Source organism: Lagenorhynchus albirostris, chromosome 8, assembly GCF_949774975.1.
Source record: "Lagenorhynchus albirostris chromosome 8, mLagAlb1.1, whole genome shotgun sequence".
NCBI classification, from domain to species: Eukaryota; Metazoa; Chordata; class Mammalia; order Artiodactyla; family Delphinidae; genus Lagenorhynchus; species Lagenorhynchus albirostris.
Window position 1 is genome coordinate 86,107,993 of NC_083102.1, and position 26,482 is coordinate 86,134,474.

General features: G+C 39.2%; 2 protein-coding genes across 2 annotated transcripts in view; one reads left to right on the forward strand and one right to left on the reverse strand.

The window, feature by feature from the left end:
* ARMC10 (armadillo repeat containing 10) overlaps positions 1-19,664 on the forward strand; it is a 37,056-nt gene extending 17,392 nt beyond the window's left edge. The window contains exons 3-6 of the mRNA XM_060157240.1: positions 1,458-1,592; positions 4,802-4,978; positions 17,694-17,765; positions 18,682-19,664. Of these exons, the coding sequence (XP_060013223.1) occupies positions 1,458-1,592; positions 4,802-4,978; positions 17,694-17,765; positions 18,682-18,933 (636 nt within the window). The 3' untranslated portion in view covers positions 18,934-19,664. The remainder of the gene's footprint in view (positions 1-1,457; positions 1,593-4,801; positions 4,979-17,693; positions 17,766-18,681) is intronic.
* The window catches only part of NAPEPLD (N-acyl phosphatidylethanolamine phospholipase D), a 47,470-nt gene continuing 39,575 nt past the window's right edge, over positions 18,588-26,482 (reverse strand). The window contains exons 5-7 of the mRNA XM_060157238.1: positions 22,965-23,203; positions 20,676-20,802; positions 18,588-18,834 (exon numbers count right to left, since the gene is read on the reverse strand). Of these exons, the coding sequence (XP_060013221.1) occupies positions 23,075-23,203 (129 nt within the window). The 3' untranslated portion in view covers positions 18,588-18,834; positions 20,676-20,802; positions 22,965-23,074. The remainder of the gene's footprint in view (positions 18,835-20,675; positions 20,803-22,964; positions 23,204-26,482) is intronic.

The window sequence follows — 26,482 nt, forward strand, 5'->3', positions numbered from 1 at the left end:
TCTGGCCACAAAGAGGTTTTCTTCACAGGGATGGAAAGAAAGCCACTGGCCTCTCAAGCCTTCATCATTGTAGCTTATGATCTGAAAGGTGGAGTTGCTCTGCTAGGATAAGTGCCAACCCTTTGGATTGATTGTTGGGCCAAAGCACCCTGGACCATGATTACCAAGGCCTGGCTCACATGTGCATCCTGCAGCCAAAAACAACAGGGATGGGTGTGAACACAATTGACCAGCAGTCCCACCAGGGACTATATAGGATAGAGGAGGTGTTGTGTCTGCCCCAATAGATAGAGGGGTGCCTGGCAGACGGAAACAACAGATGGTGACTAGCTTATTAGCATGCCTGTATTGGGGTTATTTCCGATGCCATAGTTTTATATTCCTCTGAAACAAACTGTAGTCAGAGTGAGGGGGTCAGAAGCCACTGGTAAACAAGTACTTTCTTCAGTAATGGGAGTTGGTGTCCCTCGTCATCAATTATAATGCCTTCATCTGCTTTAACAGTACAGTTTTTTTTGTTTTTTTTTTTAAAAAAGGGCTGTTTTCTAGTAACCACACGTTCTTTGAAAGAACCTGGAATTGCAGAGGGAAAACTTCTTTATCTCTTTTTCTGATAGAATGGCATGTTTTGGCCTGACAGGAGTCATTTTCAGCTTATTTTTCTTGTGAGGAATGAAAGTTTATGTCTCTTTCAACGTTGGGACAAAGGCACATAGTATTTAGTGTTGCAGTTGATTGTGAGAAATCTCCAGATTATTTTTCCTCTGAAAATTTGGGCACCATTTCCAAACTGTGTGGAACTTTAATACTTCAAGATGTTAATAAGTTTTCTTCCTCTCCCCCAACTGAAAAATGATCTTCTTTATGGATAAAGTTTATAGAAGTACTATATTCAATACTCCCCTCTCGGAGATTCCAATGCACACGAACATAGGATTGCGTCAAAATAAAGAGACGTGTTTAGTCTTGTTATACCCAGAGTTTCTCAAAGTTACTTATCCATGAAAGCTCCCTTTTTTTTAATGGAGCATCTACTAAAATCTTGAGGGATTAGTGTTCCAAAGTATTCATTTTAGCAAAACAATACTGTAGTGTTCTAAATCTTAATGCATTTCCAAATTGGCCTGTAATAGAGATATAACTTATTTCAAAGTAAAATAATTTTGTTTGTAAATTGCTTTGAGATCATTATAGTAGCTCTTGTAGTAGATATAAATCTTCATTGTATATCTCCATGCTATAGTTTAAATATTACATATATTAATAATTTATTTTCAATTGGTTTCTTCACCTATAAAATTATGGGTAGTAAACTTTTTTGAAAAATAGGAATCAGAGGTTGTATATGGGAACAGTATTTCCAAAGAGTCATTAGTTTTTATTTGTATTTGTAGATGCAAAGAATATAATGAAGGGGGGTGCATTTTGAAGTCATGGTCCTGTTTTTTCCTTCTTAGGTCACGATTCGTGAATTGGGTGGTATTCCAATCATTGGAAGCAAAATCAACAATCCCAACCAGAGTATTAAAGAGAAAGCTTTAAATGCACTGAATAACCTGAGTGTGAATGTTGAAAATCAAATAAAGATAAAGGTAATTATCTGAAATCACAAAAGGTAAGGATTTCTGTAAATGAAAGAGAAAAATAACAAAAAGGTAAGTAATGAAATTTTAGTAGGCCATACTTTATAACTTTATAGCCAAGAATTATTTTTATTTTTTTCCAGCTTTATTGAGATATAATTGACATAAATATTGTATAAGTTTAAGGTATACGACATGATGATTTGATACACATATATATTGCAAATGATGGCTGCTACTGTATAGCATTGGCAAACACCTCCATCACCTCATAATTACCTGTGCATGCATGTGTGTGTGTGGTGAGAACATTTGAGATCTACTCTCTTAGCAACGTGCAAGTATACAATATAGTATTGTTAACTATAGTCACCTTGCTGTACATTTGACTCCACAACTTATTCACCTGATAACTTTGTTTGTCTGCTTTGATCACATCTCCCCATTTCCTTCACCTGAACATTCTCTTCTCTGTTTCTGTGAGTTTGGCTTTTTCACATCCCACATGTAAGTAGGATCATTCATTGTTTGTCTTCTCTGTCAGACTTATTTCACTTAACGTAATGCCCTCAAGGTCCGTCCATTTTTCACAAATAGCAGGATTTCCTTTTTTATAGTGAATAGTATTCCATTGTATATACACACATTTCCTTTATCCATTTGTCCATTGATTGACACTTAGTTTATTTCTATGTCTTGGCTATTGTGACTAACACTGCAGTGAACACGGGGGTGCAGATGTCACGTTGAAATAGTGATTTTGTTTTCTTCGGATATATACCCAGAAGTGGGATTACTGGATCATATGGTAGTTCTATTTTAAATTTTTTGAAGAATATCCGTACTGGTTTCCATAGTGGCTGCACCAACCACCAACAGTACACAAGGGTTCCTTTTTCTCCACATCCTTGCCAGCACTTGTTACTTCTTGTCTTTTTGATAACCACTCTACTAGGTGTGAGGTGATATCTCACGGTGGTTTTGATTTGCATTTCCCTAATGATTAGTGACGTTGAACATCTTTTCGTGAACCTATTGACCATTTGTATGTCTTTGGAAACATGTCTGTTCAGGCCCTCTGCTCATTTTTTTTTTTTTTTTTTAATTTTTTATTTTTTATTTTTTTTCCTCTGCTCATTTTTATGGAGACTAAGTCAGAGGAAGGAGGGACCTGAACCAGCCAATAAGAAGTGCAGTGGACTTCTGAATTGGGGGTTCAGTTTAATCCAAGTGTGGTAAAGGAACCAGGCCAAAGTCAGATGACATCAGCAGGAAGACACAATAAATGAGGAAATTATGTTAATTCAACATTTATTGAGCTCCTGCTCTGTGTTAACAGAGTTTAGAAATGAACGTGATTAGCTCTTGTTTTAAGAAAGCTAGAAGGAGGGATGAGGCAAGTCCACAAATAGTTGTAATTCAAGGCAGAACATGATGAAATACTTTAAGGAAAAATACAAGTAAAATATCATTGAATACACAGAAAGGAGAGATTTCATTCAGAAGTTTCTGTAAAAGGTAGAGCCCAAGATGGCTCTTAAGACTGTCTAAGCTTTCTACGGGCAGAGTTGGGGAAGGAGGGAATCACAAGAGAAAGGAACAAGGTGAGGTGGGCACGGCTCCAGGAATAACTGAGCTGGCCCATTTGGTAGTCTTGTTGCTAGAACTGAAATGGAGAAAAGATTCAGAGCTAATAAGGATGTAAATGCTCAGCACATTTTATGAAATGCTTTGAAAGACATGAGCATCCTGTGAAAATACATGATTTATAATGATTCTAAGGAAATGCCGTTTTTTAAAAGGATGGATGTATAATGAAATGGTGACCCAGGACAGCCAGATTGATTTGTAAATATCATTTAGATCTTGAAACCAGATTAAAATTGTAATCTCTCTTTGCTTTACTGCCATTAGGTAACATGAATACATTTGGATATTTTTAAAAGTTAATACTGGCTTATGGGACAGTTGGTAATTCCTTAGCATTTTATATTAGGGAATTTTTCTTACCAATTAGAATGTTTGGTGGAGTTCAGACTTAGGTGAATACCAATTATTTGTGAGACATAACTTTTCCAAGCTGGAGAGATCATGGCCAAACATAGAAAATAGAGTTTCAGAAAAATTTCCATCACCCTGGGTTTAGTTTAGATCTGTCATGTGTGAAATAGGAGTACTACTGGCATTGCATTACTTTTTGCCAGTGGCGGTTTACAATATTATGAAGGAGTAGTTCATATACATATACCTCGGTAAATAAGAACCTTGGGCCAAATAGAGTTTGCCTCTGCTTTTTTTTTTTTAATTAATTAATTAATTTTTGGCTGTGTTGGGTCTTAGTTGCTGTGCGCAGGCTTTTCTCTAGTTGCTGTGAGCGGGGGCTACACTTCGTTGCGGTGTGCGGGCTTTTCATTGTCGAGGCTTCTCTTGTTGCGGAGCACGGGCTCTAGGTGCGCGGGCTTCGATAGTTGTGGCACGTGGGCTCAGTAGTTGTGGTGCGTGGGCTCTAGAGTGCAGACTCAGTAGTTGTGGCGCACAGGCTTAGTTGCTCCGCAGCATGTGGGATCTTCCTGGACCAGGAAGATCCTGCCCGTGTCCCTTGCATGGGCAGGCGGATTCTTAAGCACTGCACCACCAGGGAAGCCTTCTGCTTACTTTTGAAGGAAAGAACTCTAAAGAAAAGTTCTATTTGACTTTGTGTCTCCCCCATTCTTTACTTCTAACATGATATCACCCCTAGATCCTACTGTTCAGGTACTTAACCATGGTACAAAATGGCCCTACAGGTCTTCTTCCTCATCCAAGTGTGCCCAGACACAGAAAGGCAGACTGGGTTGGGAGGCCCCCCATTGGTGTTGGGAGCATGGTCTCTGGGGTTGGACACTGCTCCACCAGCTCGTTACATTGGGCAGGGGGTCCAAGCTCCTGGAAGAGTTTAAAGTCCTTGTCAGTAAAATGGCCATAATAACACTGCCTCATTAGAGTTGTCTCAGGGCTGAAGTGAGGTATATCTGTAAAATGCTCCGTGCCTCCCATTAACAAGGGCAGCTTAAAAAAAAAAAAAAGTCACCCAAGTTTGAGGGCTGGATACAAATACCATCTTTCCTAAGGAGCAAGTCTCATCCTGAACAATCACCCTGTTCTGCTGTGCAGAAAAGTTACGGTTCAATAGAAAAATTTTGGAGATCCTAAGACGCTCACTTTTTCCCCGCCTTCAGGTGTACGTCAGTCAAGTCTCTGAGGATGTCTTCTCCGGCCCCCTGAACTCCGCTGTGCAGCTGGCCGGACTGAGGTTGTTAACAAACATGACAGTGACCAATGACCACCAGCACATGCTTAGCAGTTACATTACAGACCTGTTCCACTTGTTGCTCACGGGAAACGGAAGCACCAAGGTATGAAGGAAGTGGTTGGTCATTACTTGCAGTACAAACAGCTATTGCATCCAGTTTATTAAGATTGGAATTAAGTTTACAAGTCACCCGTCTTAAGTTGATACTCCTCAAAACAGAAAGTTCAAAGTTTACTAAAAACCCTTACATGGGCGCAAGAAAGTATATTATTTTTATACCCTAATGTTGAATTTCAAAGTTAACTTGTGAAAATAATCTGTTGTTTCACTTATCAATAGATGGGTATTCATTTGGTTTTCTGAAAATCAGTTTACCTTTTACTGAAGTGAAATAGCTAGCTTCACCCGCACCAGATACAGGACCATTGTGATTCAAAGAAGTCTTTGAGTGACAGTGCTGGGTAATTGAGTTTTTTGCTTACCTCAGGGTTAACAGAACTTTTTTTTTGATTCGACCATTGTGTGTTGTAAAATCTTTCCGACACTGATACTTTTAAGTTTCAGTAAAGCATGTCTCAGTGCTCCACTTTGACCTGTTATGTATCAATAGATGTAGGAGGCAACAGAGTTGGAGCTGAATTAACTGGGACACCCTGTGAAAACTGCTTGAGTAAAGCCCTCATATTGGTGTGCATTCTTACCAAGCACCACTTTTCAAGAAATACCATAAAAACAGAAGGTAGAGTAATCAAAGGCTCTAATTAGTTGAGTCAGTTGTTCATCAGTGTTTTACTGTATTGGTCTGTGTTCTCTGGCAGAGTTGAAAAAAATGCATGAGCATTTTAGAAGGACTAAATGTGAAGCCAAACTCCAGATAATCAAGTTCACTGAAGTTACTTCTGAGGTTATCAAATTGTGATTACAGCAGAGCCTTACTATAGTCCTTTTAAAATTTGTTCTGAGATGTTTTTATATGGGTTTTCCACATTTCAGGTAGCCAGACTTACTTAGATCTGGTCCAAGATGTACCCGAAGGCACTCAAAATTAAATGTAATAATTGTATTAGCAATATTTTAGGAATAATGCTCCATCCATAGGCAATTTCCAAATGCACACACCCGTCAACACCCCTCTCTCCAGGGGAGCAAGGTAACTTCCAGCCCTTGACCCCATAGAAACTGCATTCTCTCTACCGCATGGCATTGGAGCTGTTGGAAACTCTTCTGTTCTCTCTGCAGCTACTTTGCCCAAAACCTCAGAGGCACGTTGTATTCAGAGCCAAGTACTTCTGGCCTTGGGGCTGTATATATCTGTCTCAGAGATGGTTTATATATATATATTTTTTAACATCTTTATTGGGGTATAATTGCTTTACAATGGTGTGTTAGTTTCTGCTTTATAACAAAGTGAATCAGTTATACATATGTTCCCATATCTCTTCCCTCTTGCGTCTCCCTCCCTCCCACCCTCCCTATCCCACCCCTCCAGGCTGTCAAAAAGCACCGAGCCAATATCCCTGTGCCATGCCGCTGCTTCCCACTAGCTATCTACCTTACTACATTTGTTAGTGTGTATATGTCCATGACTCTCTCTCGCCCTGTCACAGCTCACCCTTCCCCCTCCTCATAACCTCAAGTCCGTTCTCTAGGAGGTCTGCGTCTTTATTCCTGCCTTACCCCTAGGTTCTTCATGACATTTTTTTTTCTTAAATTCCATATATATGTGTTAGCATACGGTATTTGTCTTTTTCTTTCTGACTTACTTCACTCTGTATGACAGACTCTAGGTCTAGCCACCTCATTACAAATAGCTCAATTTCGTTTCTTTTTATGGCTGAGTAATATTCCATTGTATATATGTGCCACATCTTCTTTATCCATTCATCCGATGATGGGCACTTAGGTTGTTTCCATCTCCGGGCTATTGTAAATAGAGCTGCAATGAACATTTTGGTACATGACTCTTTGAATTTCGGTTTTCTCAGGGTATATGCCCAGTAGTGGGATTGCTGGGTCATATGGTAGTTCTATTTGTAGTTTTTTAAGGAACCTCCATACTGTTCTCCATAGTGGCTGAACCAATTCACATTCCCAACAGCAGTGCAAGAGTGTTCCCTTTTCTCCACACCCTCTCCAGCATTTATTGTTTCTAGATTTTTTGATGATGGCCATTCTGACCGGTGTGAGATGACATCTCATTGTAGTTTTGATTTGCATTTCTCTAATGATTAATGATGTTGAGCATTCTTTCATGTGTTTGTTGGCAGTCTGTATATCTTCTTTGGAGAAATGTCTATTTAGGTCTTCTGCCCATTTTTGGATTGGGTTGTTTGTTTTTTTGTTATTGAGCTGCATGAGCTGCTTGTAAATTTTGGAAATTAATCCTTTGTCAGTTGCTTCATTTGCAAATATTTTCTCCCATTCTGAGGGTTGTCTTTTGGTCTTCTTTATGGTTTCCTTTGCTGTGCAAAAGCTTTGAAGTTTCATTAGGTACTATTTGTTTATTTTTGTTTTTATTTCCATTACTCTAGGAGGTGGGTCAAAAAGGACCTTGCTGTGATTTATGTCATAGAGTGTTCTGCCTATGTTTTCCTCTAAGAGTTTGATAGTTTCTGGCCTTATATTTAGGTCTTTAATCCATTTTGAGCTTATTTTTGTGTATGGTGTTAGGGAGTGATCAAATCTCATACTTTTACATGTACCTGTCCAGTTTTCCCAGCACCACTTATTGAAGAGGCTGTCCTTTCTCCACTGTACATTCCTGCCACCTTTATCAAAGATAAGGTGTCCATATGTGCATGGGTTTATCTCTGGGCTTTCTGTCCTGTTCCATTGATCTATCTTTCTGTTTTTGTGCCAGTACCATACCGTCTTGATAACTGTAGCTTTGTAGTATAGTCTGAAGTCAGGGAGCCTGATTCCTCCAGTTCCTTTTTTCGTTCTCAAGATTGCTTTGGCTATTCGGGGTCTTTTGTGTTTCCATACAAATGGCAAATTTTTTTGTTCTAGTTCTGTGAAAAATGCCAGTGGTAGTTTGATAGGGATTGCATTGAATCTATAGATTGCTTTGGGTAGTAGAGTCATTTTCACAATGTTGATTCTTCCAATCCAAGAACATGGTATATCTCTCCATCTGTTTGTATCATCTTTAATTTCTTTCATCAGTGTCTTATAATTTTCTGCATACAGGCCTTTTGTCTCCTTAGGTAGGTTTATTCCTAGGTGTTTTATTCTTTTTGTTGCAATGGTAAATGGCAGTGTTTTCTTGATTTCACTTTCAGATTTTTCATCATTAGTATATAGGAATGCAAGAGATTTCTGTGCATTAATTTTGTATCCTGCCACTTTACCAAATTCATTGATTAGCTCTAGTAGTTTTCTGGTAGCATCTTTAGGATTCTCTATGTATAGGATCATGTCATCTGCAAACAGTGACAGCTTTACTTCTTCTTTTCCAATTTGGATTCCTTTTATTTCCTTTTCTTCTCTGATTGCTGTGGCTAAAACTTCCAAAACTATGTTGAACAAGAGTGGTGAGAGTGGGCAACCTTGTCTTGTTCCTGATCTTAGTGGAAATGCTTTCAGTTTTTCACCATTGAGGATGATGTTTGCTGTGGGCTTGTCATATATGGCCTTTATTATGTTGAGGAAAGTTCCCTCTATGCCTACTTTCTGCAGGGTTTTTATCATAAATGGGTGTTGAATTTTGTCAAAAGCTTTCTCTGCATCTATTGAGATGATCATATGGTTTTCTCCTTCAATTTGTTAATATGGTTTATCACATTGATAGATTTGCGTATATTGAAGAATCCTTGCATTCCTGGAATAAACCCCACTTGATCATGGTGTATGATCCTTTTAATGTGCTGTTGGATTCTGTTTGCTAGTATTTTGTTGAGGATTTTTGCATCTATGTTCATCAGTGATATTGGCCTGTAGTTTTCTTTCTTTGTGACATCCTTGTCTGGTTTTGGTATCAAGGTGATGGTGGCCTCGTAGAAGGAGTTTGGGAGTGTTCCTCCCTCTGCTATATTTTGGAAGAGTTTGAGAAGGATAGGCGTTAGCTCTTCTCTAAATGTTTGATAGAATTCGCCTGTGAAGCCATCTGGTCCTGGGCTTTTCTGTGTTGGAAGATTTTTAATCACAGTTTCAATTTCAGTGCTTGTGATTGGTCTGTTCATATTTTCTATTTCTTCCTGATTCAGTCTTGGCAGGTTGTGCATTTCTAAGAATTTGTCCATTTCTTCCAGATTGTCCATTTTATTGGCATAGAGTTGCTTGTAGTAATCTCTCATGATCTCTTTTATTTCTGCAGTGTCAGTTGTTACCTCTCCTTTTTCATTTCTAATTCTATTGATTTGAGTCTTCTCCCTTTTTTTCTTGATGAGTCTGGCTAGTGGTTTATCTATTTTGTTTATCTTCTCAAAGAACCAGCTTTTAGTTTTATTGATCTTTGCTATTGTTTCCTTCATTTCTTTTTCATTTATTTCTGATCTGATTTTTATGATTTCTTTCCTTCTGCTAACTTTGGGGTTTTTTTGTTCTTCTTTCTCTAATTGCTTGAGGTGCAAGGTTAGGTTGTTTATTCGAGATGTTTCCTGCTTCTTAAGGTGGGCTTGTATTACTATAAACTTCCCCCTTAGAACTGCTTTTGCTGCATCCTACAAGTTTTGGGTCGTTGTGTCTCCATTGTCATTTGTTTCTAGGTATTTTTTGATTTCCTCTTTGAGTTCTTCAGTGATCACTTCATTATTAAGTAGTGTATTGTTTAGCCTCCATGTGTTTGTATTTTTTACAGATCTTTTCCTGTAATTGATATCTAGTCTCATGGCATTGTGGTCAGAAAAGATACTTGATACAATTTCAATTTTCTTAAATTTACCAAGGCTTGATTTGTGACCCAAGATATGATCTATCCTGGAGAATGTTCCATGAGCACTTGAGAAAAATGTGTATTCTGTTGTTTCTGGATGGAATGTCCTATAAATATCAATTAAGTCCATCTTGCTTAATGTATCATTTAAAGCTTGTGTTTCCTTATTTATTTTCATTTTGGATGATCTGTCCATTGGTGAAAGTGGGGTGTTAAAGTCCCCTACTATGAATGTGTTACTGTCGATTTCCCCTTTTATGGTTGTCAGTATTTGCCTTAGGTATTGAGGTGCTCCTACATTGGGTGCATAAATATTTACAATTGTTATATCTTCTTCTTGGACTGATCCCTTGATCATTATGTAGTGTCCTTCTTTGTCTCTTCTAATAGTCTTTATTTTAAAGTCTATTTTGTCTGATATGAGAATTGCTACTCCAGCTTTCTTTTGGTTTCCATTTGCATGGAATATCTTTTTCCATCCCCTTACTTTCAGTCTGTATGTGTCTCTAGGTCTGAAGTGGGTCTCTTGTAGACAGCATATATAAGGGTCTTGTTTTTGTATCCATTCAGCTAATCTGTGTCTTTTGGTGGGAGCATTTAGTCCATTTACATTTAAGGTAATTATCGATATGTATGTTCCTATTCCCATTTTCTAAATTGTTTTGGGTTCGTTATTATAGGTCTTTTCCTTCTCTTGTGTTTCTTGCCTAGAGAAGATCCTTTAGCATTTGTTGTAAAGCTGGTTTGGTGGTGCTGAACTCTCTCAGCTTTTGCTTGTCTGTAAAGGTTTTAATTTCTCCATCAAATCTGAATGAGATCCTTGCTGGGTAGAGTAGTCTTGGCTGCAGGTTTTTCTCCTTCATCACTTTCAGTATGTCCTGCCACTCCCTTCTGGCTTGTAGGGTTTCTGCTGAGAGATCAGCTGTTAACCTTATGGGGATTCCCTTATGTGTTATTTGTTGTTTTTCCCTTGCTGCTTTTAATATGCTTTCTTTGTATTTAATTTTTGACAGTTTGATTAATATGTGTCTTGGTGTATTTCTCCTTGTATTTATCCTGTATGGGACTCTCTGTGCTTCCTGGACTTGATTAACTATTTCCTTTCCCATATTAGGGAAGTTTTCAACTATAATCTCTTCAAATATTTTCTCAGTCCCTTTCTTTTTCTCTTCCTCTTCTGGAACCCCTATAATTCGAATGTTGGTGCGTTTAATGTTGTCCCAGAGGTCTCTGAGACTGTCCTCAGTTCTTTTCATTCTTTTTTCTTTATTCTGTTCTGCAGTAGTTATTTCCACTATTTTATCTTCCAGGTCACTTATCCGTTCTTCTGCCTCAGTTATTCTGCTATTGATCCCATCTAGAGTACTTTTAATTTCATTTATTGTGTTGTTCATTGTTGCTTGTTTCATCTTTAGTTCTTCTAGGCCCTTGTTAACTGATTCTTGCATTTTGTCCATTCTATCTCCAAGATTTTGGATCATCCTTACTATCATTATTCTGAATTCTTTTTCAGGTAGACTGCCTATTTCCTCTTCATTTGTTAGGTCTGGTGGGTTTTTATCTTGCTCCTTCATCTGCTGTGTGTTTTTCTGTCTTTTCATTTTGCTTATCTTACTGTGTTTGGGGTCTCCTTTTTTGCAGGCTGAAGGTTCGTAGTTCCTGTTGTTTTTTGTGTCTGTCTCCAGTGGCTAAGGTTGGTTCAGTGGGTTGTGTAGGCTTCCTGGTGGAGGGGACTAGTGCCTGTGTTGTGGTGGATGAGGCTGGATCTTGTCTCTCTAGTGGGCAGGTTCACGTCTGGTGGTGTGTTTTGGGGTGTCTGTGGCCTTATTATGATTTTAGGCAGCCTCTGTGCTAATGGGTGGGGTTGTGTTCCTGTTTTGCTAGTTGTTTGGCATAGGTTGTCCAGCACTGTGGCTTGCTGGTCGTTGAGTGAAGCTGGGTGCTGGTGTTAAGATGGAGGTCTCTGGGAGATTTTCGCCGTTTGATATTATGTGGAGCTGGGAGGTCTCTTGTTGACCAGTGTCCTGAAGTTGGCTCTCCTACCTCAGAAGCAGAGCCCTGCCTCCTGGCTGGAGCACCAAGAGCTTTTCATCCACACGGCTCAGAATAAAAGGGAGAAAAAGTAGAGGGAATTAGTAGAAGTATGAGGAAAGAAAGAAGGAAAGGAGGGTAGGAAGGAAGGAAGAAAGAAAGAAAGAAGCAAAGAAGGCAAGAAGGAAAGAAAGGAGGAGGGAGGAAGGAAGGAAGGAGGGAAAGAAGGAAAAAAGACAGAAAGAAAGAAGATAAAGTAAAAATAAAATAAAGTATAATAAAGTTATTGAATTTAAAAATTCTTATTTAGAAAAAAAAAAGGACGGATAGAACCTTAGGACAAATGTTGGAAGCAAAGCTATACAGACAAAATCTTACACAGAAGCATGCACATACATCCTCACTAAAAGAGGTAAATGGGGAAAAATCATAAATCTTGCTGTCAGAGACCACCTCCTCAATTTGGGATGATTCGTTGTCTAAAGGAGGGAAGGAAGGAAGGAAAGAAAGAAAGAAAGAAAGAACGAAGGTAAAGTATACTAACGTTATTAAAATTAAAGTTGATTATTAAGAAAAAAATTTTTTAAAAAAACCATGGACGGAGAGAACCCTAGGACAAATGGTGGAAGCAAGACTATACAGACAAGATCTCTCACAGAAGCATACACATATACATTCACAAAAAGAGGAAAAGGGAAAAAAATCATAGATCTTGCTCCTAAAGTCCACTTCCTTAATTTGGGTTGATTGGTTGTCTGTTCAGGTATTCCGCAGATGCAGGGTATATCAAGTTGATTGTGGAGCTTTAATCCGCTGCTTCTGAGGCTGCTGGGAGAGATTTCCCTTTCTCTTCTTCTCACAGCTCCCAGGGGCTCAGCTTTGGATTTGGCCCTGCCACTGCGTGTAGGTCGCTGGAGGGCGTCTGTTTTTTGCTCAGACAGGACGGGGTTAAAAGAGCCGCTGATTCGGGGGCTCTGGCGCACTCAGGCCGGCGGGGAGGGAGGGGCCCGGAGTGCGGGGCGGGCCTGCGGCGGCAAAGGCTTGCGTGACTTTGCACCAGCCTGAGGCGCGCTGTGCGTTCTCCCGGGGAAATTGTCCCTGGATCCCGGGAACCTGGCAGTGGCGGGCTGCACAGGCTCCGCGGAAGAGGAGTGTGGAGAGTGACCTGTGCTCGCACCCAGGCCCCTCGGTGGCGGCAGCAGCAGCCTTAGCGTCTCCCGCCCGTCTCTGGGGTCCGCGCTTTTAGCCGCGGCTTGCGCCCGTCTCTGGGGTCCACGCTTTTAGCCACGGCTCGCGCCCGTCTCTGGGGTTCGCGCTTTTAGCCGCGGCTCGCGCCCGTCTCCGGAGTTCCCTCAAGCAGCGTTCTTAAACTCCTCTCCTCACGCCCCAGGAAACAAAGAGGGAAGAAAAAGTCTTTTGCCTCTTCGGCAGGTGCAGACTTTTCCCCGGACTCCCTCCCGGCTAGCCGTGGTGCACTAACCCCTTCAGGCTATGTTCAAGCCGCCAACCCCAGTCCTCTCCCTGCGCTCCCTCCGAAACTGAAACCCGAGCCTCAGAGCCTCAGCTCCCAGCCCCGCCCACCCCGGCGGGTGAGCAGACAAGCCTCTCGGGCTGGTGAGTGCCGGTCGGCACCAATCCTCTGTGCGGGAATCTCCCTGCTTTGCCCTCCGCACCCGTTGCTGTGCACTCCTCCGCGGCTTCGAAGCTCCCCCCTCCGCCCCCCGCAGTCTCCGCCCGCGAAGGGGCTTCCTAGTGTGTGGAAACTTTTCCTCCTTCACAGCTCCCTCCCACTGGTGCAGGTGCCGTCCCTATTCTTTTGTCTCTGTTTTTTCTTTTGCCCTACCCAGGTACGTGGGGAGTTTCTTGCCTTTTGGGAGGTCTGAGGTCTTCTGCCAGCGTTCAGTAGGTGTTCTGTAGGAGTTGTTCCACGTGTAGATGTATTTCTGGTGTATCTGTGGGGAGGAAGGTGATCTCCGCGTCTTACTCTTCCGCCATCTTCAAGGTCCCCCGGTTTATATTTTATGACATGTTGAAAGTGACTCACACCACAATACTATGTTCATTTTTGGTTTGTTTTGTTTTGCCACTACATTGCCTAGCAGGTATTTCTGGGATAGAAAAGTTGCTTTTTTCGTCTGTCTGGGAGGCTAACCACCAGTTGTTTCTCCATTAAACAATGACTTTAGGGACTTTCCTGGCAGTCCAGTGGTTAAGACTTCACCTTCCAATGCAGGGGGTTGCGGGTTCGATCCCTGGTCGGGGCCGCTTGGCCAAAACTCCAAAACATAAAACAGAAGCAATATTGTAACAAATTCAATAAAGACTTAAAAAATGGTCCACCTCAAAAAAGTCTTTTAAAAAAAATGAGTTTAAAGTTGCAACTTGCAAATGAACTTTTGGATAATGATCCATTTGTAAGTGGAAGAATGTATCCATTTTAGATATTTTCTTAGTAAAAAACCACCAACATGAATTTTTTAAATCTTTATTTTTAATAAGTGATCTCACTCTACTATAATAACCTCTTGGGTTCAACACTGATTCATAACTAAATACGAATAGTAGAAGGTGAATTTAAATAAACCTTGTGTTTGCTACATCTGCCATGAGAACAAAAGTAAGTAATGGCTTAAAAGAAATGTCCTAGAGCCACCACAAGATGGCATATGTGACACAAGAAAAAGTTACGGTTCAATAGGACAGACCGTGGTTTCAAAACAAAATACCATATACATGTTTAATCTGTAGTTGTACTCTAACTTTATATATATTTTTTCTCACCTTTAACACACGAGACGTAAACCCAGGTCACGAGTCTAAAAGCGGGCGGCTGATTTCTATCTTTCTATCTTTATACTTTTTATTTTATATTGGAGTATTGTTGATTTACAATGTTGTGTTAGTTTCAGGTGTACAGCAAAGTGATTCAGGTATACATATACATATTATTTTTCAAATTCTTTTCCCATTTAGATAAATACAAAATATTGAATAGAGTTACCCGAGCTATAGAGTAAGTTCTTCATGGTTATCTAGTTTAAATAGCGTTTATATGTTAAACCAAAACTCCTAATTTATCCCTCCCAACACTATTCCCCGGTGGTCACCCTAAGTTTGTTTTTGAAGACTGTTTCTGTTTTGTAAATTAGTTCATTTGTATCATTTTTTTTTAGATTCCACATACAAGCGATATCATATGATGTTTGTCTTTCTCTGTCTGATTGACTTCACTTAGTATGATCATATCCAGGTCCATTCACGTTGCTACAAATGGCATTATTTCATTTTTTTAAGGCCGAGTAATATTTCCTTATATATGTACCACATCTTCTTTATCCATCCACCTGTCGATGGACATTTTAGTTGCTTCCATGTCTGGGCTAGTGTAAATAGCCCCGCAAGGAAGGTTGGGATGTATGTGTCTTTTTGAATTATGGTTTTCTCCGGATATACGCCTAGGAGTGGGATTGCCAGATCATATGGCAGCTGTTTCTTAAGGAACCTCCCTACTCTTCTCCATAGTGGCAGTCACCAATTTACATTCCCACCGACAGTGTAGGAGGGTTCCCTTTTCTCCATGCCCTCTCCAGTATTGTTTGTAGACTTTTGGATGATGACCATTCTGACTGGTACCCCTTGATACCCCCTCGTGCTTTTTTTTTTCTATTGGAGTATAATTGCTTTACAATATTGTGTTAGTTTCTAATGTACAGTGAAGTGAATCAGCTATATGTATACCTATATCCCCTCCCTTTTGGTCCTCCCTCCCATCCGCCTATTCCACCCCCCATCCCACCCATCTAGGTCGTGTCAGAGCACCGAGGTTAACTTCCTGTTTTATATCAGGTACCTGCTAGCTCTCTATTTCATGCGTGGTGGTGTATATGTCGGTACTGATCTCCCAATTCATCCCACCCTCCGCTTCCCCCACCCCGTGTCCACATGTCCTTTCTCTACATCTGCATCTCTATTCCTGCCCTGCAAATACGTTAATGTGTACCATTTTCTAGATTCCATGTGTATGCGTTAATATATAGTGCCTGTTGCCAATTTACATTCCCACTGATAGCGGAAGAGGGTTCCTTTTTCTCCATGTGCTCTCCAGTGTTTATTGTTTGTAGATTTAAAGATGATGGACATTCTGACTGATGGGACATGATGCCTTATTTTACTTTTCATTTGCATTTCTCTAGAAATAAGTGATGTTGAGCATCTTTTTTGTTCCTCTTGGCCACATGTATGTCTTCTTTGGAGAAATGTTTATTTAGGTCTTCTCATTGTTTGGGTTATTTTTTTATATTGAGCTTCATGAGCTCTTTGTATATTTTGGAAATTAACCCCTGTTGGTCACATCATTTGCAAATATCTTCTCCCATCGTGTAGGTTGTCTCATCGTTTCTATGGTTTCTTTTGCTGTGCAGAACCCTCCTGCACTCTTTGAAATTTATCATGAACATGTATTGATTTTATTTAAAAATTTTAAATGATAAAAACAGTAAAAGTAGGGAAAGTCTTATATCTTTCTACTTAACAAATTAATATGTACAGTGTGATCAAAGGAATGTGTATTAGGATATGTATATGAGAAAATACCAGACTTAATATCATTTCTAGTCATGGAAATGTGAATTTCCTTTTCCTGCTTTTCTGTAGTTAAAAATAATGTTCTATAGTAAACACATAATGCCTTTGTAATTCGAAAAGGTTTATATAATAATATCCGGGTCTCTTCCAGGGAGTAATGGAGGGCACATTTGTCACTTTTTCCTGATTTCAGTCTGCTCTCCCTGCTCCTCACTTTCTGCAATTTCAAGTATCTTGTAGAAAGTATACTTTTACATGACTTGCATTTTTTTGGGGCTGCGTTGGGTCTTCGTTGCTGCGCGCAGAGTTTCTCTAGTTGCGGCGAGCTGCAGTTACTCGTCGTTGTGGTGCGTGGGCTTCTCATCACGGTGGCTTCTCGTTGCAGAGCGTGGGCTCTAGAGCGCAGGCTCAGTAGTTGCAGCGCACGGGCTTAATTGCTCCGCGGCATGTGGGATCTTCTCGGACCAGGGCTCGAACCCGTGTCCCCCACATTGGCAGGTGGATTCATTTTTTTTAAATCTTTTTATATAGCAAGTTCTTATCAGTTATCTATTACATGTTAGTGTATACATGTCAATCCCAATCTCCCAGTTCATCCCACCACCACCATCCCCCCTGCCACTTTCCCCCTTTGGTGTCCACGCGTTTGTCCCCTACGTTTGTCCCCTACATCCGTGTGGCAGGCGGATTCTTAACCACTGCACCACCAGTGAAGCGCCACGACTCGCATTTTTAAAGGAAGAATTCCATTTGAATGTTTTCATTACTGACTTTTCAGTTATAAGTGATGAGTTCTGATATTTTGGCTAGTCAGCTATAAGATAACATTTGCTTATTTATGTCACTGCGTAAATGATTGTACAGTTTTTCACATAGAAACGATAAGCTCCAAGAATCATAGAAACCTAGTATAAAGCACCATATTGTTAGTCTTCATAACCAAACTATCCCCAAATTTTCACATTTGAAGTAGAAACAGGTTTGAGAGATTCTTTTTTTTGTTCTAAAGATCATATTTCACTTAACAGTAATCGTAATAAAGATTATTTATGTAACACATGTTAAACTTACTCTGTGTTAGGTATTTCTGTGCGCCAGGGGTAGGTAGCTAAGATGTTCATTATTTTCTCCCTGTCTCCCTATCAGTATCATTGGAAAACTAAGGTTTTAAATAAGAGGAATTGAGAAAGCTTCGTGGAATGGAGAAAATTTGAGTCAGACGTTGAAGAATAGGCAGGACTTTAAAATGTGGACTTGGTTGGGGGACAGCATGCCAGGGAGAGAAAACCCACGCTTGCTAGTCTGAAATAAACCAATGTTCTTATTTCAGGTTCAAGTTTTAAAACTGCTTTTGAATTTGTCGGAAAATCCAGCCATGACAGATGGACTCCTTGGTGCCAAAGTAAGTTCAGTAGCTTACATATATATTTGTTTTGTCCATACAAATATATAGATTTGGACAGACAGATCTGGAAGGAAAGGACTTACCTCAAATATTAACAGGGATTATCTCTGAGTAGCAATATTAGAGGTGGGGTTTTTTTTTTGGTTCTTTCTGCTGATATGAATTTCCTATAATTTCTGTAATGAACGTATTTTACTTTTAAAAATCATTTTGAAAAGTTCTCCCTAGCAATAATGAATTATATTTTTTCTGTCTATGTCCAATTTGGGGTACTTATATATCATCACGTTTTATATTTGACCTGCTTATGTTCAGTGTATCTTAGTATCCACTGACACACTAGTATTTATGGAGGCCGCAGTATGTGCCTGATGCCAGGCTCAGTGCCAGGATACACCAGTGAGTACAGCATTACCTGGTGCTTGTCCTCGTGAGCTTACAGTCTAGGGAGGGGAGACAAAAATATGTAAGAAAGGAGCAGTTAAAAGCTGTGGTATTTTGAAGGAAGCATAGGTTAGTGCTGTGGTAGAATGGACCTCAAGTCCTATAGAAAAGGGACCCTGTCATATTCATCTGCTCAGCCCTATGCCCTGCACACTATGTTTGGTGAATTAATGAGTTTCCATGATGACTGTATATGATGGATCTTAAAGAGGAAATGGGTGTTTTTCCAAATGACTACATTCTAGGATTCCAAGGAAATAGTATTTTTTAGCTAAAACACAAAACCTCTTTTTTCCATTAGTATATGACATAGGAGTGCCTAAGATTTTACACATTTACGTTACGCAGTCTTAGGGATAGTTTTCTATGACAAGATCTTTAAAATGCATTTACTACAGCTTTAAAATGTGAACATACACATGGAAAATGTTTTCGTATATTTTTTAATCTTCATTGTTTCCTACTTCAGGTGGATTCATCATTCCTTTCCCTTTATGATGGCCATGTAGCAAAGGAGATTCTTCTTCGAGTTCTCACACTGTTTCAGAATATAACTACCTGCCTCGAAAAGGAAGGCCGTTTAGCTATTCAGCCAACTTTCACTGAAGGTTCACTGTTTTACCTGTTATATGGAGAAGAATGTGCCCAGAAAATGAGAGCTTTAGTTTATCACCATGATGCAGATGTGAAGGAAAAGGTAACAATGATACCAAAATTCTAACTGGTTGGTCATATTTTTCCAAAGAGTAATGCAGTCTAGAAATAATACACATAAACTTCTCATTTTTCACCTTCCTTACAAAGGGATTCTTTCAACTGCTGAATTTAAACAAACAGTAATATCACCTTCCATCATTTACACAGCTACAACTTGCCCTGGTCTCGGACCATTTTATTGATACCAAAATAAGAGCTTGTTCTGAAACCATTTTGTTTTTATTTTGCTTTTTGCTAAGCTACTTCAGTTATCCTCTACAGGGAGTGACAGTGACCTTTTTATGTGTAAGCTACCCTTCCACTGTTGGCAGTGATTTGCAGTTATGCATCTGGGACAGCAGCAGTATGTTTCATAAGCGCCCTAGGAAGGACCCGAGATTGATCCCATACTCCCAAGGCCACCTGCCATTCAGGTCTGTTCTAATCATTAGAATCTATTCTAGTCTATGTAAACTGTTAGAAATGTTTCCGAGTACTCACCCACTCCCATTCAGTTTGATGTGTATAACATACTGGGTTCAGTCAAAATCCATGCTGGGATCAACCAAAATCCATGCAAAGGCAATTGGTTAAATCAGTTATATAGTCTTTAAAGAGAATGAAGCAAGTCTGAATGTGCTGATGTGGAAAGACATCCATGAAATATGGTTGTTTTTCAAAATACATGTTGTAGAAAAATATGACCCCATTTGTGGTTTTCTTAAATCAAAAAATTTATGCTTATATATGGACAGAACACTTCTTTCATATATAGGCATTTTGGTATATATATCTAGAATGAAAGCCACACTCCTGAGAATAGGATTAGGGAGTGAGGAAATGACTTTTCTATGTACACCTTCTAGTGTTAGAATTTTTTACTCTGGGCATAAATTTCATAATTTTTTTAAATAAAGAAGAAAAATGTCACAGGATTATTTTCTCCCCTTAATTGAAAGAAGTTTTATTCATTAATTTTCACCCATATTTTACATGATTAAAATTACAAGATATGAAAAATTCTCAGCAGTTATTTTTAATAGTATTTTTATCCCATAAGCTACTCTATCATTGATTGATACATTTGAATTCAGCCAGGTTCCCCCCTCCAGGTTTTGTAATATTCAAGTTCATAACCACCACCATGCTTAGTTATTAAGTAAATCAGTTTGTAAGCAGAAGCTTTCCTAGTCATGTATTTAAGGCAAAGCTTTAAGAGAAGAGTACTTTAAATTTCATTTGTAAATACATAGATTTCCATAGGAAGTCACAAATCCTCAAACAGAAAAACGTGCTTTATCAGGGTTATCCTGATACAGAAATGAAACTTGGGAGACATATTTTTACAGTATAAATATGATGAAAATGTGAAAATTCTAAATTAGCTACGGCAGTAATAATGTACATTATGAAGGCTAAGGATCATTTATCAGGTGATGCAAACATAAGTATTAACTCCCTGAAAGGCACATTTCTTTATAACAATTTTGCTTAATCTTCCTCCTTGTTTACTGAAAATATATATTCAAAATGTACACACATTAAAACGAAGATTTGATTTCAATGTGCGGTAGCAGCATTGGATTCTAAAACACCCTCTCTTCTTTTCCTCTATTATTAGTTTGAACAAATAACGTTTCCTGGAGATCAGAGCATTGAGTTTGAAATGTCAAAATGCTAGAGAAAAGGGGGGAGTCATCTAGAAAGAATTCCACAGGGAAAGTGCACAGTTCGATCTTTACCTATGTAGGTCATGGCACATCTTACCTTTTTTAGGTGGGCTTTCTCCTAATTGATGGTCCCACCCTCTTGGGCAGTGAGTTTCAAAGTGTTCTTCAGTTATCACGGGAGAAGGGGATTTCAATAAAATCTTACATGTTGGTATGGATGCTGGCTAATCAAAGAGGAAAATGAAATTGACTTAGAGGATGAGACAAATGAAAAGGTATTATGACATGTATTAGACTGAATGGAGGGAACAGAGTGGATTAGTCTTTTCAAAATTTGTTTTTGCTTTGTACATAAAACCCTTCAAAATGTGGATAGGAGAGATGAAGCTCAGTGTACTTCCTAATGAACAAAATGTCAAAGTGGAAGGAATGCAAATAGTCATAAAACTTACAGCTTGGAGGAAGCCTAGAAAATGAGGCAGGCCCAATTAAGTGGAACTTAGAACATAATTTAAAGTGCTTGGAGACCCCTCAGTTAAACAGTACATGTGAATACAAAATTAACATTAAGGCCACTCAAGGAGAAGAAATAATTCAGCAAGATGTGCTTGGCTTGCTTCATAGAGCAGAGGTAAGAGTGAATTTTCCGTCTGGCGTGCAACAGCAAGGAAGGTAACCACAGAACTCTGGCTAGTATTAGGGCAACCTATGCCAAAGCTAATCCACCATAAGCCAAACATCTTGATTCCCATCTGTTTGCTAAATGTTCCTTTGGAGTGAAAAAGTGGTTTTTTTTTTCCTGAAAGTTTATGGGGAAATTTTTTGTGCTTTAGTGCCCACGAATCATATACATTCAGCTATATTACATATACATTTCCCCTTGACAGATTTGCATCTTTGTAGATAAAAATGCTAAATTTTGATAAATATTATTTACATTTATCTTGGCTATTATTCTCCAAATTTACAAAATGTGGGAGACAAAGTTGTTAGTCCTCAATGTTTAGTGTCCTTATGTGCTTGAATATATATTATCAAAAGCATTAGCCTATTTTCCACTTTCAAATCTACCTACCTGTATTAGGCAGTGATATCTGAAGATATCATTTTCTCCCTTATATTTTCCAAGTGTTTTTTTTAAAAAAAGACTGATTTATTCTTCACAGTTTTGGGAGGTAGGTGAAAATCATCCTCTTGTTGCACGTGAGGACACTGAGGCACACTGAGCTTAGGTGACAGAGAATCCAAGGCAGAAGCAGGATTAAAAGTCAGATTAAGTGGCTAACATGCATATATATACATGAAAATAAATTACAGGGTACTACCTGGGTAGCATTTGGTGTAGGACACCTATTTTGATTATTTTGTGTGAATAAAGTTCATTTCACTGAGGCTGGATTGGGAAGACAGAATGGGCCTCTAATCAGCTCTCTCATTTAGGAAGGTTCAGAGTAATGGAGTGCGTGTAGAGCCTGTCTAGGACTAAAACTCAGGGCAGTGGACTCCCAGAATCACTGTCTTTTTTTTTAACCACTAATATTCCACACTGGCTTAATAAAAGTAGAACCGTGCTTAAGGATCGTGTAAATATAAGAGAATCATGTAAAACAAAATATTTATAAAGCTCACTGAAAACCAGAAAAAATAATGAGTATATATATATATATATAGAGAGAGAGAGAGAGAGAGAGAGAGAGAGAGAGAGAAGATGGAATATGGAAAGAATAAAATTTAACTCAAAGTATATGGTCTATTAACATTTAATATCTGCATTTATCTTTGTAAATTATTTCCTTGCAGCTATATTTGTGCTGAGCAGGTCTGACTTTCAGATTAAAAATAAAACATTTCACAAATCATGTTCTCATAACCACACTTCCCCTTCCTCTGCCCAGCTCAGAGGGCTTTTGATTTGGGGATTGTAAGTATGCCACAGAGTATATTATTCCTCTCTTTAAAAAAAATGGTAACTTAGCCCAAACTCCTATGTTTTTATGTTTAAAAAAATAAATCTCTTAACATTTGGCATATAACCATGTGGGGAATCAATGTCATCATTTGCTCTAACATGACTGTAAGAAATATGTTTCTATGTGCAGGCCTGTGAGAAAATCTAGGTAGGTAGTCAGCCTTGACTTACCATGCAGAAGGCCCCTAAGAATAGAAAAACAGAAATGAGTTTTTAAAATCAGTTTTTCATAATCTCAAAACTCTACCACTAAGTAGAATGCTTTAGTAAAAAAAATGCCATTGCAATGTTTATGTCACTGAGACATGACTTAAAATCCACATTAGCCTTCATTATTTAAATGACCCACCTCTGAACTCTTCTCTGTTTATAAGAACTGGCAATCATATTAAGCAGGTTACAACATAGAACACAAACCTGCAGAAGTTGTTTCCAAATGTAAAAAATCGTAATATTCATGAATTTCTTAGTCTTTTTGGATTTATATCCGATGATGCCTTTTTCATTAAAAGCTCCTGTGCTCATATTTACTCAAAGTTGTCATCATCAGTATTAAGGTATCTTGACTCTCCATGCTTCAAGACAAAAAAATCTTCAGTCTTAAGTCCATATCTTTCTAGAGCCTCACTCAGTTTCACTGGAGGTTCTAAGTAATGCTGGCAAAGGGCAGAGAGAAACAAAAATGGAAAAAGATTAAGCATACATATATTTGGGGGGATATGTCAAACAAGAGTTCAAACTAAAATAACCAAACAGCCTACTTAAAGTAATGCTCTTCCTTTTCATTGAAGCATTAGCAAATGAGTCCATCATACTTTCTAATATAGAATCATTAAGCCAATAGAAATGTCATATTTATCAATCTGTTAACACCATGCATGTCAAATTTGGCCAACTTAGATTGAGCATTATTAGACTGCATGAACTCTGATTAGACTGCATGAACTCTGATCACTATTTCCCTACATGAAATCCTAGTCTAAATGGAATCAATGCTAAAGAATTAAGTGTTACCAATAGTTTGGAAGAACAGAGAAACTTAGATTATAAGGAAGAGTATGTGTGTACAAGCAAACGCTAGAGAAAATATTTTTGGCTGAAGAAGGGTTGTCATCCCCAAACCCCAACCAAATACTGATTCTGTAGTCTATGGATTGAAGAGGGGCCTCAGGAAAAGAGATTTAACAGGTGGAGTTACCTTTTGTTTCCTCACCTTTTCATAACTCAAAAAAAAAAAAATGCTGAAGAATGTTTCAACATACTCAAATGTTTACCAAATAAATTGAAACCACTTGAACATGTGTTATAGTTAAAGAAAGCAAAAGGTATAAAAGAAATCACTTCACCAGTTATTTCTCTTTCGAGCTAAATATTTACAGTGTATAGTAGCTATTTTTACAGCAAATAAAGGAAAAAAACAGGTATTACACGAAGGGTTTTTTCCCCAATTTCAATTAGAAAAGCTATAAAATGTTAAAATTAAAGCAGAAATAAAAATCAAACAGTCTCTACTCTGATCACTGGTGGTAAGTCTGCTTCTTCCCTCCATGCAGCAATGGCTGGTGAGCACCCAGAAAGCGGCCAGGTCAGTGAACTAAATAAAAACCCTTGCCTTCCTAGAGCTGTCATCCCAATACAGAGACAGATAAGAAATGAATAAAGGAAACAGTATCTGAGTGGGTGACATGTTCTGGGTGGAACATAGTTGGTAAGTGTCGGGGGTGGAGGTTTAATTTTAAATACAACCATCTAAGAAGTCCTCTTGGAGATGGCAACTTGAACAAAGACCTGAGGGAGCAGATTGCACCAGGCTTCGTAGGCAGCTGTGAGGGCTGTGGCTTTGACTGGGAGTGTGATGGAAAGCTGCAGGTCCTTCTGGCACAGGAGTGTCACAATCTGATCTAAGGGGTAAAGGTCGCTGCCCTCTGCAGCGTTGAGAACAGACTGTAAGGGGCAGTGTGGCATCAGTGACGGGGGTAAGAGGTACTCAAAGTCTAAATACAATCTAAAGGATGAGCTGACTGCATGTGGGGAGAAGCTGGAGGGAGGATATGAGAGAAAGAGAGTAAAGGGTTTGGCCTGAGGAACTGGAAGGAGGGTGTTGCCATTTACTGAGATTAAGAGAGATGATTTTGAGAGAAGATCAGGAAGTTTGGTTTTAGACTGAAGTTTTGGGTACCTGATGGGCATCCAAGTGGAGAAGTCAAGTAGGCAGCTGGATACATAAACATGGATTGTAGGGGGAAACCTGGGCTAGAGAGGTACAGTGGGTAGATGGTGTTTAAAGCCGTAAGACTAATGAGATGCCCAAGGGAGCAACCAACTAGAGAAGAAATGGGGCCCCTGGACTGAGTCCTAAGGCACTCCCTGCTGACGAGGAACTAGCAGCAGAGAGGGCCAGCCAGTGATGTACTAGGAAAAACCAGGCAAGTCTTCTGTGGCTTCAGATGTACACATTGCTAACAGTTACTAGCCACACGTGGGTCTTTTCTCCCCGCTTGCTCACTTCTAGGTTTATGGCTACGTTTAGAGGGTCAGGGATGCCTTCCCACTGACTATGGAGTAACTGAGGTTAACTGTGCATTAGTTACCCGGTATTCCTAGAGAGAGAGCCACTTATTAATGGGTTAGCTGACAACAGGAATCCACTTTTAGTCTTTTTTATGCATATAGGAGATTGCTAATATATCCCCCATGAGATTTAACTGTAAATAATAGCCTAAGTCAAGAAGCTTCCCTTGCAAAATTGTTTTTAAGAGATTTCAAAATGATGAAATTCTTTCCCAATGAAAAATAATTGTTCTGTTAAATTTTTTCTCCCCTGTGCTCTCTCTACAAGTCTTGGCCAACAATACACTTACACAATTGCCCTACACTAATAATGTCTTTCCTAGACTGTAACTTTAGTTATAAGCTATAATTTAGTATGGATTTTGATGTTGCAGTATCTTTCTGAGTTTCTTCGTAGGTCAATTCTTGGCTGCTTCAACCATCTAGAAGGGAGCTCTAGAAGTAGGCAAGAAAGCCTCTGAGTGACTGATAGCTATCTCTTAGTACAAGCACATTAATCCTGCAGGGAAGGTAAAAATGCCCAATAGCCATGGGACCAAACAATATGTATACAGCAAGGTAGTAGGTTAGACATATATACCATGGAATCTTACTCAGCCATAAAAAGGAACAAAACTGAGTCATTTGTAGTGATGTGGATGGCCCTGGAGTCTGTCACACAGAATAAAGTAAGTCACAAAGAAAAACAAATACCATGTATTAACGCATATATATGGAAACTAGAAAAATGGTACTGATGAACCTAGTGATGGGGCAGGACTAAAGACGCAGACGTAGAGAACGGACTTGTGGACACAGTGGGGGAAGGGGAGGGTGGGGCGAATTGAGAGAGAAGCATTGACATACATACACTACACCATGTGTAAAATAGACAGCTAGTGGGAAGCAGCCGCATAGCACAGGGAGATCAGCTCGGTGCTTTGTGACCACCTAGGGGGGTGGGATGGCGAGGGGATATAGGTATGCATATACCTGTTCAGCAGAAACTAACACAACACTGTAAAGCCATTTTAATCCAATAAAGATGTGGGAAAAGAAAAAGAGTAAGTGGTGAAAGCAGAAGCTCCCAGCAGTGTGGACCCATTAAGGGCCAGGCAACCAGCTCCAGACAGCTCATACATTCCCTTTCAAAGGGGTCACTGTTTTATGATCTACTCCAACAGAAGAGACTCAAAATAAAGACCCTGGTCATTTAAGAAGTTAACATATATTATGTAGTGCCTACAGTTTGTTTCTACCAAAACTAGTCAGTTAAGTTGAAGTGCTTAAATACATCATTTAGGAAATTCACTCATCATTCCTTAGATGAATCAGATGTTGCCGTACGTATAGTTTTAAAGTGTTGCCAAGTCAATACATCCTTA